Source organism: Microcaecilia unicolor, chromosome 6, assembly GCF_901765095.1.
Source record: "Microcaecilia unicolor chromosome 6, aMicUni1.1, whole genome shotgun sequence".
NCBI lineage: Eukaryota > Metazoa > Chordata > Amphibia > Gymnophiona > Siphonopidae > Microcaecilia > Microcaecilia unicolor.
This window is the reverse complement of record NC_044036.1, coordinates 329,215,351-329,230,570: the sequence shown is the minus strand read 5'-3', so window position 1 is coordinate 329,230,570 and position 15,220 is coordinate 329,215,351. Positions and strand designations below refer to the sequence as shown.

The window sequence follows — 15,220 nt, the reverse complement described above, 5'->3', positions numbered from 1 at the left end:
CCCTAAGCCAAGGGACTTGTCAGTACGTTATGTGTAGAAACTTTGTGTCACGAGTGTTGATCATACACCTCTATAAAAGAGGAGAAAAAAACCCAAATGTCGAGGGAGTCTGCCTTTCTTGGGTAAGGAGTTAGCCAGGAGAGGTTCTCCCATAACTTGGGCGTTGTATTACAGGCTGCTGCCATTTCTGTACTGCTCATATTGAGGTATAATAAATGAACGGAGATGCGGACAGCGCTGTGTGGTGTGGAAATGAGGGTACTGGCCCGTTCCTCTTGCTAGTTTTTTTCTCTCTGGTTTTTGTTTAACTTTTACTTCCGATGCCCAACTTTGTTGCCGGGATGTCTGTATGGCTTGAGTTTATTATTTCTTCACTGCTCAGGTTAAAATTTTGTATTGCACCCATAAGGCAAAGCTGCAGCCTTGTTATATTCCAAATAAGTCTATTTCTTTCTTAAATAACCATATTGCTATGGATGCGTGTTCACAGAATTTGACCACAGAAGGGTTGAATAGTCTCACATCCCCTGTTATGAGCTGAGGATTTCAACGTACTGTCCACAAAGGCTGCAAGATATTTTCTTGGGCAATAACTCCTAATATGGAACCCAGAAAGTACCTATAGTTAGGATAACTTTTTGCCCATGACGAGTATATAGCATATAATCTCGTTATTACTAATGTTTGTTAAGGTACAGTGGAACCTTGATATAACGCTATGATCTATCATTGGGAGCCATAAAATGTGTTAAATGTGGGGTCATGTTATAGCTTAGTCAATAGAACATGAACACAACGGCTGTACATATAAAAAAAAAAAAAAAGCCAGTACATCATCGCATTATAGGTGGATTGTGTTACTGCGGGGTGCGCTATATCGGAGTTCCACTGTACTTAACACCTTGCCAAGGAGAGCTCCTTTTAGAGAGTTTATAAAATGTAATGTACATTATAACACAGGCACAGGCAGCTCCTTGTGACTCTGGGCAAGTCACTTAACCCTCCATTGCCCCATGTAAGCCGCATTGAGCCTGCCATGAGTGGGAAAGCGCAGGGTACAAATGTAACAAAAATAAAATAGATACTATTGGAGATTCTACATGGAATGTTGCTACTATTGGAGATACTACATGGAATGTTGCTATTCCACTAGCAACATTCCATGTAGAAGGCTGCGCAGGCTTCTGTTTCTGTGAGTCTGACGTCCTGCACGTACATGCAGGACGTCAGACTCACAGAAGCAGAAGCCTGCGCGGCCACATTGGTGATCTGCAAGGGCCGACTTCTACATGGAATGTTGCTAGTGGAATAGCAACATTCCATGTAGAATGTCAAATAGTAGCAACAGTGGAGGAGTGGCCTAGTGGTTAGAGTGGTGGACTTTGGTCCTGGGGAACTGAGTTGGCTTCCCACTTCAGGCACAGGCAGCTCCTTGTGACTCTGGGCAAGTCACTTAACCCTCGATTGCCCCATGTAAGCAGCATTGAGCCTGCCATGAGTGGGAAAGCGCCGGGTACAAATGTAACAAAAATAAAATAGATACTATTGGAGATTCTACATGGAATGTTGCTATTCCACTAGCAACATTCCATGTAGAAGCCTGCGCGGCCACATTGGTGACCTGCAAGGGCCGACTTCTACATGGAATGTTGCTAGTGGAATAGCAACATTCCATGTAGAATCTCAAATAGTAGCAACAGTGGAGGAGTGGCCTAGTGGTTGGAGTGGTGGACTTTGGTCCTGGGGAACTGAGTTGGATTCCCACTTCAGGCACAGGCAGCTCCTTGTGACTCTGGGCAAGTCACTTAACCCTCGATTGCCCCATGTAAGCCGCATTGAGCCTGCCATGAGTAGGAAAGTGCGGGGTACAAATGTAACAAAAACAAACAAGGAGTCATTAGAAATTGCATTTAAATGGGGGGGGGGGGGGGGAGGCAAGAGAGATCACAATAACTGTACTATCATTTTGCAATTTACTATTTGTATTGGCAAACTTGGCCATTTGAACATCTTGTTCAACGTATTTTCTTTGTAAAAGTTCAAAAATATTTAAAAAAAAATTGCATTTAATCAGATCTGTGGTGCCCAATACAATGAAAAATAATTACTGGGGGCCCTTTTACTAAAGCTTAATGAATGCTAATAGTCATTGAGGCATATTTTCAAAGCACTTAACCTTCCAAAGTTCCATAGGTTTCTATGGAACTTTGGAAGGCTAAGTGCTTTAAAAATATGCCTGATTGTGTGCTAAATGCCATGGCCCAGACAAACAGGGGCCCTTGCACTAAGCGGTGGCAAACACTAATGCACGCTAGAAGGTACTACCATGGGACGCGCTTGGGCGTTCCATGGTAGCTCTGGGATCGGCATACATTACCCACGCACTAAAAAATGTGGGTTTTTTTTTGTTTTGTTTTTTTACTGCGGGGGGGGGGGGGGTTGGAGGCGGAGAGTAGGCATGCCCCATGCTAATCAAATAAATTGCCACTTGCTGCCCGATTAGCAGCTGGTGAGAGGGGCTGCAAGAGGCTGAGACTAGAAATGAGTTAGTTAATACTGGGAGAGGAAGTGGCTGATGCTGGACTCAGAGTGAGAGAAAAGGGGCAGATATAGGAGAAGCAAGGTTGAGAGGGAGGGGCATAGGAACGGATGGGGTGAGCAGGAGAAGGAAAGGCAAGATTAATGAAGATTGGAGAAAGAAGTAGATGGGGTGGGTCAGGGGACAGGGTTAAGGAGGCAGGAGGGCAGACACTGGGGGCATGTGGGAGAGCAGGGACTCTAAAATTGGGTAGCCAACCAGAAAAAGAGATTGCCCGAACATTAGTGTCCTTAAGAATTCAGGGCTGGTGTAGGATATTGGGTGAGGACTCGGAGACTGGGTTCAAGACAAGAGAAAATGCATTTTATTTCTTTTTTCAGTGTTCCATGGCTCTGAGTCTGGGGGTTTTTCATTTCCTTTTTTGTTTGTTTTGTTTGCATATGTGTTTTCTAGTTTTAGTCTTATGCCTTACTAAGTGATGATCTGTGTAGGAATCAGTAGCAGTCTAGTTTGTTTTTGTTTCTTTTCCTCATCAGGAAGTGCATTGGTGCTCTAAATATTTACACTGCTGATATTTTTCATAGGTAGTGCTAGTGTGGTTTGAGCTCTTTGGCTGGTAAGATAAGCTTCCAATTATCTATTTGTAGGGTTCTGTGCTATTTTGCATAGTGTCTGGCTGTGGAGGAAGTTTGTGTTGCTGTCATTGATGTGATAGTAGAATTTGTGTGTGTGTGGGGGGGGGGGGGGGGGGGTTGTGTGTGTATGCATTGTAAAATGCAACAGTGGGTACAGACCAAAATAATTTCAAGAGATTTTTTTATTTGTTTTTAATGGTTAGCCTGGAAATGCTCCATATGAACAAATAACTAACTATACTTTCTCTGACCAATATTTACATATAATTGGCCTACTTTGTTAACAGCCTATGTAGATGCTAAATAGCCTGATAACATCTGTATCTATTGTGGACTGATTCAAGGGAGTTGTTAGGGCAGGTTTAAAAAAAAATGTTCAGATAAATGGCAATGTTCAGCTACTCTGCTTGTCAGACAAAAAACAGTGTAGGAATAGTTATAGCACAACTGATTTCCGCTCTTAATCCGTCTTTTCATTCTCTTTTTAAATCCTGGACGGGATGGACATCACTTTAGAGCTGGCAAGTGACGTAAGTTCTAGAGAAGGCCTTCAGGCTATGTTTAACATTTTTTCTAAGGGCATTTAAAGGATTGCCAGAGCACTCAAGTCAGGCCAAATAGGCTAATCTGAATTTTTAAGATTTCTCTACTGTGCACAGAGATGTAGCCTTGCTTTTGATAAAGAAATCAGAAGTCTAAATCCATAGGTGCGGTGTAGTATTGAGGTTGCATTTAAGATTAGAGCTGAGTCCAGGGACAACATTATTTCTTTAAAAAGGAAGAAACTGCAATCGTTTGCCCTTGTGTCTTCTGACACAAGTTGTCCCTCAACTCAGCCCAACACCTAGCTTGCCCTCTCATTCCCGATCAAGGGAATAAGGTGGTGCAGTCCTGTCCCCCTCCCCCTCCCCCGTATGGCATGCACGCCTTTGTGCCGTGTGTGTGTGCTGGGTTCTTTAGGGTCATCAATGAATGAAAAGCTTAGCTGATCTGCAGGCCCCTCCCACTCCACTCGGCCCGAGCTGACTGAGGTCCCCCCCCCCCCCCCCCGGCCCCCGGCCTGTCCCGATCCTTCTGGCCAGCTTCCCCCACCCCTTACAGCTGGCTTCTCGCGAAGCCTCACGCCCCCCGGGCTTCTTTCAAACGGACCAATCAGAGCCTTGCTTTCGCTCGAACGGGCCAATCGCTGAGCAGGCCGGCGGGGAATTTAAATCGCGACAGGGAGCCGTCTGGCACATTTCTCTGCTGCGCTTAGGTAGGGCAGGGCCGCCGGCTCCGCCTTTGTCCGCGCGCTCCGTTCGCTCTGCGCTTAGTTTTAAAAGGACGGCGTGCAGGGCAGGGTTGTGGCGCGTTCCTGTGGCTGCTGATCTCTTGCCTTTTTTACTTTTTGAAATCCGGCCTAATAAACTCATTTTGCCCCCCACCCCAGGTGTTGATCGCTTAAACTCGAGCTCCAGCTTCCAGGATGTCCATTAACGAGAACGCAGCTCGCCTGAACCGCTTCAAGAACAAGGGCAAGGATTCGAGCGTGAGTACCGGGATCCCTGGGGGTGGGGGAGGGATCGAGGCCGAGCCCCAGCTGAGAGATCTGTCTCTTTCTATTCCAGGAGATGAGGCGGAGGAGGATCGAGGTGAACGTGGAGCTGAGAAAAGCCAAGAAAGACGATCAGATGTTTAAAAAGAGGAATGTTAGCAGCTTCCCGGACGAAGCCACTTCTCCTCTTCAAGAAAAGAACCAAAATGGGCAGGTAAGTGGATTGGATCTTTAAAACAAAACACACAGGGGGGGGGGGAGTGGAAACTTCAAAATCACCCATATCAGCAGGGAGCATGTGTGGCTTGAGAGCATTTTCGTTTAGGAAGAGAGAAGTTATCAGAATGCACAAAAGAGGTCTTGCAATTAAGACAAATGTTGCTCCTCCCTACAAAGAAGGAAAAAGTGACTTGGGTGCAACTCGGGCCTTAGTTCTAGTACTACTACTTGACATTTCTAAAGCGCTACTAGGGTTACGCGGCGCTGTACAATTCAACATAGAAGGACAGTCCCTGCTCAAAGGAGCTTACAATCTAAAGGACAAATGTACAGTCAGTCAAATAGGGGCAGTCTACCATCAGCTTACCATCAACAGCACTGATTCAGAAAGTCATAGGACAATCGCTTGTCATTTCTACTGTGAAAATAGCAAGAAAGTAAACTGGGGTGATGTGGGAAGTGCACAGAGCTTGTGTGCTGATGGGAGGGGGGGGGGGGGGGGTGCCACATTTACGCAGCTCCAAAGAAAGAGTGTCAGCATGCATCTGGGCATGAGCCAGAATGTGCTGCACATAAATATTCTCCTAAAAAGTTGTGTGTATAAGACGTTTTTGTGAGGCAAACAACATTGAGCTACTATAGACGTTGTGAGCAAAATCCAGATATTCTGGTTCATGCTCTGACTTGTGCTCACAAGTTTTTTTTTTTTTGTTTGTTTACACACGTGCAAAGACCTGTCTCCTGATCTGACTTCTAAAGCTGTAGGCACTTGTTCTGGTCAGTAGTAAAATGACAAAATTGGCATTTAAATCCTTTCAACCAATTAGGGATTGGGGGTGGGGGATGGGACTTGATATACTGCCTTTCTGTGGTTACAGTCAAAGCGGTTTACGTAATATATACAGGTACTTATTTTGTACCTGGGGCAATGGAGGGTTAAGTAGAGGAGTAGCCTAGTGGTTAGTCCACTATAGCTCCTTGTGACTCTGGGCAAATCACTTTAACCCTCCATTGCCCCAGGTACAAAATAAGTACCTGTATATTTTATGTAAACTGAGCAAAAAGGTGGCATATCAAGTCCCATTTCCCTTTCCCTATTTGAGATTCTACGTGGAATGTTGCTAGTGGAGGAGTAGCCTAGTGGTTAGTGCAATGGACTTTAAGCCATTGTGACATCACTGATGAGGTTGGCTCTTATTGGTGGAATGGGTGGCGGTGTAGCCTAGTGGTTAGTGCAGCAGACTTTGATCCTGGGGAACTGAGTTCGATTCCCACCACAGCTTCTTGTGACTCTGGGCAAGTCACTTAACCCTCCATTGCCCCTGGTACAAAATAAGTACTTGTATATACTATGTAAACCACTTTGAATGTAGTTGCAAAAACCACAGACAGGCGGTATATCGAGTCCCATTCTGGAAAAGCTCAACACTAAGCACCTTTTCTATAAAGGGTGTGTGCCCTTTTTTAGTATCTTGCTTACCACTGATTTCCGTACCCTAGCTATGGACACCCCCCCCCCCCCCCTCCCCAACGTATGCCTGCTGGGGTCCAAATTGTGCATGTTACAGAATGTCAACAAGCTCGACTTTTAAGAACGTCCGTGGCCACGCCCCCTTTTGAGCTGCATGCTATGGGGTTTGGGTGCCGGTTGGTGCATGACAATTATCAGTTGGTTAACAGCTAATTATTTCTCGTTATCAGCTTGTTAGCCAATTAAGTTGCACACGCAAATGGATGGTATCCAGATATGGGACGTGTGTACTGGCCTGGAGGAGTGGCCTGAGAACCTGGGGACTGGGTTAAAGTCCCACTGCAGGTCCTTCTGACTCTGGGCAAGTTGCTTAAACCCTCCATTAACCCAGGTTGGGGCAGACTGACCAATGGGATAATAGGGCAGTGCGCGAGGTCCACACCAGTAGGGGGCCCACTCTCCCCTAGCCTCTAGTTAGTTTAATCACTTTGGCTAGGTGGTTAGGGGCCCATGACCCTTATTACATGGGGGCCCAGATCCTTGTCAGTCCACCCCTGGCCCCAGTGTACATATGTCTGTATATAATATATAACCTGCTTTGGTTGTAACCACAAAATAGCAGTATATCGGATTCCCTTCCCCTCCTCACTACTTGAGTTAACTTGTGTGCCAACTCCCTTACAGCATTGTGTGCCCAGAAACAGTCACATCACCGTAGCTTTCTGCATCAGGCCCCTACGTTTTACCAAAACTGAGGCTTCGTTATTGTCTGCTCCAGACCATTCCCGACAAGTGTGTAATATGTATCCCTATCAGCAGAGGGAGACAGAGCTATTGAGTAGTGACACCTGTATAAGGGGCTGTGTAATCCTGAGCTGCTTGGTTTTTCTTACTCTCCCAACAGAGGTGGGTGAGTCTGTCCAGCCCTGCTGTTCTTTGGTTGGGTGTGCCATTTTGGTTTAAAATAATTAAAAAAAAAAAAAAAAAAAAAAAAAAGGGCAAGAAACAGAATATACACAACAGGCAGCGGAGAAAAAAAAAGTCTTTAGGGCCCCTGCGCTTTTGGGAGTGTAGACTTCAGGTTCCTCCTCCTCCTGCTCTCCTTTGGTGAGTGGTGTGCCTCGGCCTTCTCCCTCATTTACCTGGGAGAAGTTCCTTTCGGCAGGCCTGTAGTTGGAACAGAGCACCACTGGTATTTTATAAAAAAAAAAAAGGACAGCAGTCGGGGCCGATTGCAGCATACTATCAGGTGGGGGAGTGTCTCTTGTGGTGGGAAATTTGTGGCTGGACACCACTCCGGTACAGTGTGGCATGGCCTCCCAGGCAGAGAATGGGCGTAGGTGTGGCCTGTTCCGCTCAGCGGGTGGTCTCTGCACAGCGGTCTTTGCCACATGTTCAAGGAGACGGTGACAGGCGCTGACCCGGAATCGGGTGTCCCAGTGGTGGGGAGTGTTGGGAAAGGCCCCTCGGCAGAGTAAGCCGTCTTCTCTCGGTGAAACTGCGCTCCCGGTGCCGTTTTGGCAGGAACATCCGCCATTTTGAGTTTGAGTGCTGCAGGGCTGGACTTGGGAGATACCTCTGAGGTCCCCTTTTATTTTTCACCAGAATTTGTTCTATTCAGCAGGCTTTATTCCCTGAACAGGGGGCTCCCTGTAGAGGCTGTGGGAGATCCCCTGGAGACCAGGGTCCAGGAAGGGGCGCCTGGGGGGGGGGGGCGGCTCTTGGGGCCAAGAAGGGCCCGCATTGTGGCCGGGGAGGACCTGGAGGAGGTGCTTTCCCTCAGGTCAGAGCTCCCACTCTCTGAAGATGCTTATCAGGGAGAACCTGGGGGAGCCTGCTCAGGTGCCTATGGGGGAGGATCCCTTTAGACGACATGAGTTGCCAACTTTGTTGGCGGAGGTCCTACGGGCTCTCAAATTGTTAGAAGACACTCGGGTGTCTCGGAAGGATGACCCACTGTTAAAGGAGGTGCCTGACCGCTCCAGACCTTTCCGCATCAAAAGGATTTACAGGAGTTGGTGAAAGGTGAGTGGCAGATGGCAAGTTCGCCTTTGGGCGATGGCTTAACTTTATCAGCTCCCTATGTCTGACCTGGAGTCTTTCTGGGTCCTTAAGGTGAATGCTATGGTGATGGCGGTCACCAAGAAGACAGCTATTCCCATAGAGGATGGGGCATCCCTTAAGGACCCTCAGGATCATCAAATGGAGGCTCTCCTGAAGCGATCCTTTGAGGTTTCGGCCTTGGCATTACAGGCAGCCATTTGTGGGGATTACGTGGCGCAGGCCTGCTTTTGGTGGGCTTGAGCGCCTCCCGGACGCACTGTCAGCATCCTCCTTGCAGGTGTCTTCAGATGTCACTAACTTGCTGTTGGGCACGGCCTTTCTCTTGTATGCTCTCTGACTTGGTCCACGCGTCTGCAAAGAACCTGCTGTGTAGTTGCGGAAAGGCAATTTCTGTGGTACCAGAATTGGTCGTGGCCTCCAAGGTTCGTTTGAATAAGTTTCCATTCCAGGGCAAGTTACTCTTTGGGGATGAGCTGGAGAAGCTGGTGAAGAGCTTGGGAGAATCCAAGGTTCTTTGGCTCCTGGAGAACCGGTCCTGCTCTGCTCCCTGTTTGGCGGGTCAGGGATCCCTTAGAGCTTTGAAGGTATTGGCCAGGTCAGCCTTTTCAGTCCTTTTCTTCCTTTTGGGGCAGCAGGCGGGGAGGTCGTGATGGGGCCTCTGGGAGTGCTGGAGGTTCCAGAGTTTCACAATGAAGATGTGGGGGCCTAGCCTCTGGTGGTGCCTATTGACAGTAGGTTGCATCTGTTTTACCAGAGGTGGGCCTGTGTGACATCAGATCATTGGGTCCTGGATATTATCTAGGACGGCTATGCACTGGTTTTGCTTTCCTTGTCTCCCGTCAAGATGGCAGCTGTCCAGCAGACCCTGGAGAGGCTTTGGCCTTACGGGCAGTGATTCTGGTCCCTCCAGAAACAGGTTCTAGGAGGTATTCCATTTGTTTTGTGGTGCCCAAAAAGGAGGATTCCTGGCGTCCTATCCTGGATCTCAAGGGGGTGAATTGGGCCTTGCGCGTTTCTCCTTTTTTGCATGCAGACCCTATGTTCAGTGATAGTAGTGGTGCAGCTGGGAGAGTTTCTGACCTCCCTAGATCTTTTAGAAGCGTACCTTCATATTCCAATTCTTCGGGATCATCGGCGTTTTCTGCAGTTTGAAGTCTTGGGGGAGCACTGACAGTTTTAGGCAGTGTCCATCGGCTTGGTTACTGCACCATGGACATTTTCCAAGGTGATGGTGGTGGCGGCTCACCTCAGGCAGGGAGGGCATTCTGGAGCAGCCCTACTTGGTCGATTGGCTCATAAGAGTGAAATCCATCAAGGAGAGCCGGACAGCTACAGCTTTGGGTGGTCCAGCTTCTTCAACATCTGGGTTGAATTGTCAATGTGGCAAAGAGTTCTCAGTTGTTGGAATATCTGCGGGTTCATTTCGACATGCAGGTTGGCATGGTGCACCTCCCGGAAGCACGAATTGGCCATTGTTAGAAACAGGATGCTGGGCTTGATGGACTGGTCTGTCTCAGTATGGCAATACTTATGTACTTTAAGATTTAGTTGCAGATTCATCGGCTTCTCGCGATCAAGGTTCCATTCGCATGGGCAATTTTCCAGGTTCTCGGTTCTACGGTGGTGGCAATCGAAGTGTTTCCGTGGGCGAGGGCTCATGAGGCCTCTTTGGTCTGCCCTCTTGACGCGTTGGGCCTCACAGTCGGATGCACGCTCTTGCAGAGTGCGGCTTTGCAGGGCACTGTGCCTCCCTCTTCAGTGGTAGCTGGATCAGCAGCATCTGATTCGGGGCATGCCTCTTGACCCTCCAGACTGGGTGCTGGTGACTACGGACGCTAGTCTCTCTGGGTTGGGAGCCCATTGTCCGGGGCAAGTGGCCCAGGGCCACTGGTCTGGAAGAGGAGTCCTGGTGGTTGATCAAATGTCTGGAGACTCGGGGGCGATATGTCTCGCCCTGTTGACCTTTCAACGGTCGATTCATCTCTGGGATGTTCATGTGCTTTCAGACAATGTGACCACGGTAGCTTATGACAATCGCCAGGGAGGTACCAAGAGCCCTCCAGCACAAGAAGCAGCCCTGATTATGGCCTGGGGGGAGCAGAATCTACCGTTGCTTTCGACGTTGCATGTGGCGGGCTCCACCAATCTGCCGGCGGATTATCTCGGTCGCCATCTGGATCTGTGGGAGTGGCTCCCTTCACGTTTCAACTCATTGTCGACAGGTGCGGTTCTCTGATCTTGGATCTCATGGCCACAGCTGAGAATGCCAAGGTTCTTCAGTCGTCGAAAGGAACTGTTGTCAAAGTTGGCCCAGCCCTGGTGGTCTCGGGGTCTGCTATTTGTGTTCCTTCCGTGGCTGCTCTGCAGTGCATTGAGAGTCACGGTGGTACAGTATTCTTGTGGCGCCCGACTGGCTGCGCCAGCCGTGGTATGCCAATCTGGTTTGGTTACAGATGTGCGATCCAATTCATTTTCCCTTTGAGGGTGGTCTGCTGCAGCAGGGCCCTGTTCTCTTGCCCGTGTGGCTCAGTTTCCGTTTACATCTTGGCTGTTGAGCGGACGAGGTGGTTGAAGAAAGGGTATTCCTCCGGGGTGGTTCATACCCTCGTGAGCTCTTGGAAGCATTCCACCTCTTTGGCCTACATGCAAATTTGGTATATTTTTGAGGCTTGGTGTGAAGAGAAGAGTGGTGCTTCTCCTGCGGGCTTCGGTTTGACACCTTTTGGAATTCCTTTAGTGTGGATTGGAGAAAGGGTTTTCATTGTCTTCGGGTGCAACTGGCGGCTCTGGCTTGTTTTTGGGGCCCAATTCAGGGGAAGTCATTGGCTCTCTATCCGGGTGTTTCCTGGTTTTACCAAGGGGGGGGGGGGTCAAACTGTTGAGACCACTGGTTTGGCTGGTCGTTCCTCCTTGGGATTTGAATTTGGTGCTTTAGACCTTGGTTAAGGCCCCTTTTGAGCCTCTTCAACAAGGTACAGTGTTTTTTATGGCCATCATATTGGTGCAGCGTATTTCGGAGTTGCAGGCTCAAGGATCTTTCTCTCAAGGTATAATGTTTTTTATGGCCATCATATTGGTGCAGCGTATTTCGGAGTTGTCCAAGGTAATTTCTCCTTTTCATGTTCTATTTCTTTGCCATCCTTTTCTTGGGAGGAGTCTCCTTCCTTGTACAGGCTTGATGTCTGTAGGGTGCCGAAGTGTTATGCTCGCCGGATGGTGGAGTTTCATAAGTTGGATCCTCTCTTTGTTTTGGTGGGCCGTGGAAAGGATAGGCATCGTCGAAGGCCTCCATCGCTTACTGGATTAAGGAGGTTGTGGCATCCCTGCTTACCAGGTTAAGGATGCACCTGCTTTGTTGGGGGTGCATTCTAGGTGGGCTCAGACCTCCTCTTGGGTGGAGCATTCTCTTACTCCTCTGCAGGACGTTTGTCAGGCGGTAACTTGGTCTTCTCTTCATTCCTTTGTCAGGCATTACTAGTTGGATGTTCATTCCCGGCAGTGCTTCTTTTGAGGCTTCTGTGTTGGTCCAGGGAATTTCTCACCCTTGATGAGTACTGCTTTGGTAATTTTCGTTCGTTGGGAATGGTCTAGATAACGAAGGAGAAATTAAGTCTTATGTGCTAATTTGCTTTCCTTGAGCCTCTCTAGACCATTCCCCGAACCTCGCCTAGGAGGAGTGTGTCATGGTGGTGGGGTGTCCGATGCTTCTGGGGCTGCAAGCGGCTGTTGTGATATCGCAGTCTGGTTTGGTTGGATGTCTGGTGCTCTCCTCCTGAAGGAAGGGAGTGTTTTGTTTTTTTTAATTTTATTTATTTATATTTTGCTCACACCTTTTTCAGTAGTAGCTCAGGTACTCTGGATATTTCTCTGTCCCAGGAGGGCTCACAATCTTAAGTTTGTACCTGAGGCAATGGAGGGTTAAGTGACTTGCCCAAGATCACAAGGAGCAGCAGTGGGATTTGAACCGACCACCTCTGGATTGCAAGACCAGTGCTCTAACCACTAGGCCACTCCTCCACTCTTGAAAACTTTGTTTTCTGTTTCTGGGTTTTGTGATTCTTCTATGGTGCTTGGCTTTTCGAAATACTGAGCAAGTCAGGGTTGCACAGCCCCTTATATAGATGTTACTACTCAGTAGTTCTCCCTCTGCTGGTAGGAGTGCATATTGGTCTGGAGAGACTCAAGGAAAGTAAATTAGTAGGTAAGATCTAATTTTGTCCTTAACTGACTTGCCCAAGATCACAAGGAGCTGCAGTGGGATTTGAACCCTGGTCTCCCTAGTTCTCAGCCAGCTACTCTAACCTGTAACCTTCTCCTCCATTCTATTTTCATAGTGTATATGAATGAAACCTCTTCCTGGTAAATTAAGGTTTAAAAAAAAACCCCTCTATTGGGAATTTTATTAAAAAGTGGGTGAATAAATGAAACTAGAGCATTGTTTCCCAAGTCCGGTCCGGGAGTACCCCTTGTCAGTCAGGTTTTCAGGATATCCACAATGAATATGCATGAAAGAGATTTACATATAATGGAGGCAGTGTACACAAATCAAATTCATGTATATTCATTGTGGATATCCTGAAAACCTGACTGGCAAGGGATACTTCCGGACTTGACTTTGGAAATACTGAACTAGACTATATATAGCAGGCAGAATAAAGAGAGTAGTTGGGTCTTGTGATCTGAATCTGCTGTGGTATTTGTATCCAACAGCAAAAACAAAAAAAATCAGTGGGTTGCTTTTTGTCTTTCCTTTAGAGTCCTGTGCAATGGTCTATTGAAGGCATTGTGAAAGGAATGAATAGCAACAACCTGGAAGTTCAGCTACAGGCCACACAGGCTGCCAGGTAAGTCATGCCTATTGCTGTTCCACTCTGCCATCTCTGAACCTCTTTTTAGCTGATCACACACAAACTGAGCTGAGGGATTTGGACCCTCAAGGTTCTGCTGGTTTTGGAGCTTGGTGGGTTGAAATATTTTTAAACAGGTGGATTTTAATTTTTCTGGTTTTTAGTTTTTGCAGTCCTTCAGCCTAGCTGGTAACTTTTTTTTTTTTTTTTTTTATTATACTTTTTATACTATCTCCTGGTTTTAATGGACAGAGGCCTTCTGCTCTAGCTGTTGTTGTTATACTGTGCAGACCAATCGCAGTATAGAGAGCCGCAGATGGAACGGTGAGGCAGAGCCAGAGATCAGAAGAAGCAAATTTTGGTATTTATGTTCAGATTAATTTTTTTGTAATTCTCAAATATTTATTATATATAGCAATTTGTAACTTATGGTCTTCTTATATTGCACTTGATTTTCTCAAAAATGATATTTATGTATATAGACCCCTGACGCAGGCATTAGTTGAAACACCAGCTGTGTCTGGTCCTTTAAATTACAATTTGCTTTCTCTGATCCTTGGCTCAACCTCACTGTTCCCTCTGTACTGCGACTAGTCTACATCTGGTTGTGTTGCTGTTTCCCTCTGGTCTGCTTGCATCACTTACTGTGCAGCCAAAATCATGTCATTTTTGAGGTTTTTAAGGTTATGTTTGACTTCTGGTGTCACCCCACTAAAACGTTTGCTCCTTGTTCATAAAATATCAGTGTATCAACTTTGTATAGTTTGTAGTGGACATTTTCCAGCACCCCTGATGCAGATCTCCTCCTTTAAGAAAATAAACCAGACAGTTGCACAGAAGTGAGCACCCACTCCCAAAAACACTTGTCTATAGTCCTGATCTTTTAGCTTTCAACTTCATGGTCTTGTGTGATTTTTTTTTGGAACAAGCTTCTATGAATTTACACCCAGTTGTGGCTTTTATTACTACCTAGAATCTCATGCCCTGAAAATATGGCATCCCTCCTGTCACGTAACGCCCGAGTACAACCCCTTGCACCCACCTGGGGTTAACTCTGTGGCCACCTGGAGGGTCGTACCCTCCACCCACCTGCTGGGTCCCGCTTGCCTCTGGACAAGTTTTCCTACCTGCAAGTGATTTCTAGGGACGCTGCAATCCTGGGGCCCCACAGTTCCTAGAAAAGCACTCGCAGACTGAGAACACGAAACTGCCAGGATTCTTAGTCCAGGACAACAGAGCTAACAAACTAATAGGCTTATTATCAAAAAAAGGTAGAACGGTGACTGGTAAAGGTTTAAAAACAGGAACAGGTAAAATAACAAGGACTTAATATTAATCAAACTGAACACTTGTTATTACCTAAGTGTAGTACCTGGGGAGATCGGGAAAAGAAACTGCTCACAGAGTTGAACTGGATCTCTGAGCAGAGATCTACTTCCTCCACACTCCCAACTGAGACTGGGGAGTTCTAGCACATTCTGGTCTAGGGCACAGGGCATTAGCACTGAGGACGTTGGACCTATGGCACTGCAGGTTACTTTTCTTCTCGGGGGGGGGGGGGTTCTCATTTTTATGAGGGAAGATAAATCTACAAAGAAAACTAATCTCTGCTACAGCTATAATGCAGAGGTCATACACCATCTGCTGGCCAATCAAAGGGAATACACTGAAGGGAATAAGTGTCGCAGGGCAGCATTACAGATCACAAAACATGGAAGTCTCCTTATTTCTACACAGTGCACTTTGTCTTAATCTCTTAAGGCATGGCCTTTCTTGTTGTACCTTTTAACAGCTGTTTCCTTAGCGTCCCTCCGGACCGGCCCAGAATGTGACTGATGGGGTTGTGTACGCATTCCAGCAGGTGGAGACTGGGTGGTGTGAATTGTGTAACGCAGGTTAGGTTGGTTGGAT

General features: G+C 47.2%; 1 protein-coding gene across 2 annotated transcripts in view; it reads left to right on the top strand.

The window, feature by feature from the left end:
• The window catches only part of KPNA2 (karyopherin subunit alpha 2), a 39,416-nt gene that overhangs the window by 6,715 nt on the left and 17,481 nt on the right, over positions 1–15,220 (top strand). For both annotated transcript variants that reach the window (XM_030208435.1, XM_030208434.1), the window contains exons 2-4: positions 4,604–4,702; positions 4,782–4,922; positions 13,218–13,306. In XM_030208435.1, coding sequence (XP_030064295.1) covers positions 4,640–4,702; positions 4,782–4,922; positions 13,218–13,306 — 293 coding nt within the window. In that variant the 5' untranslated portion in view covers positions 4,604–4,639. The remainder of the gene's footprint in view (positions 1–4,603; positions 4,703–4,781; positions 4,923–13,217; positions 13,307–15,220) is intronic.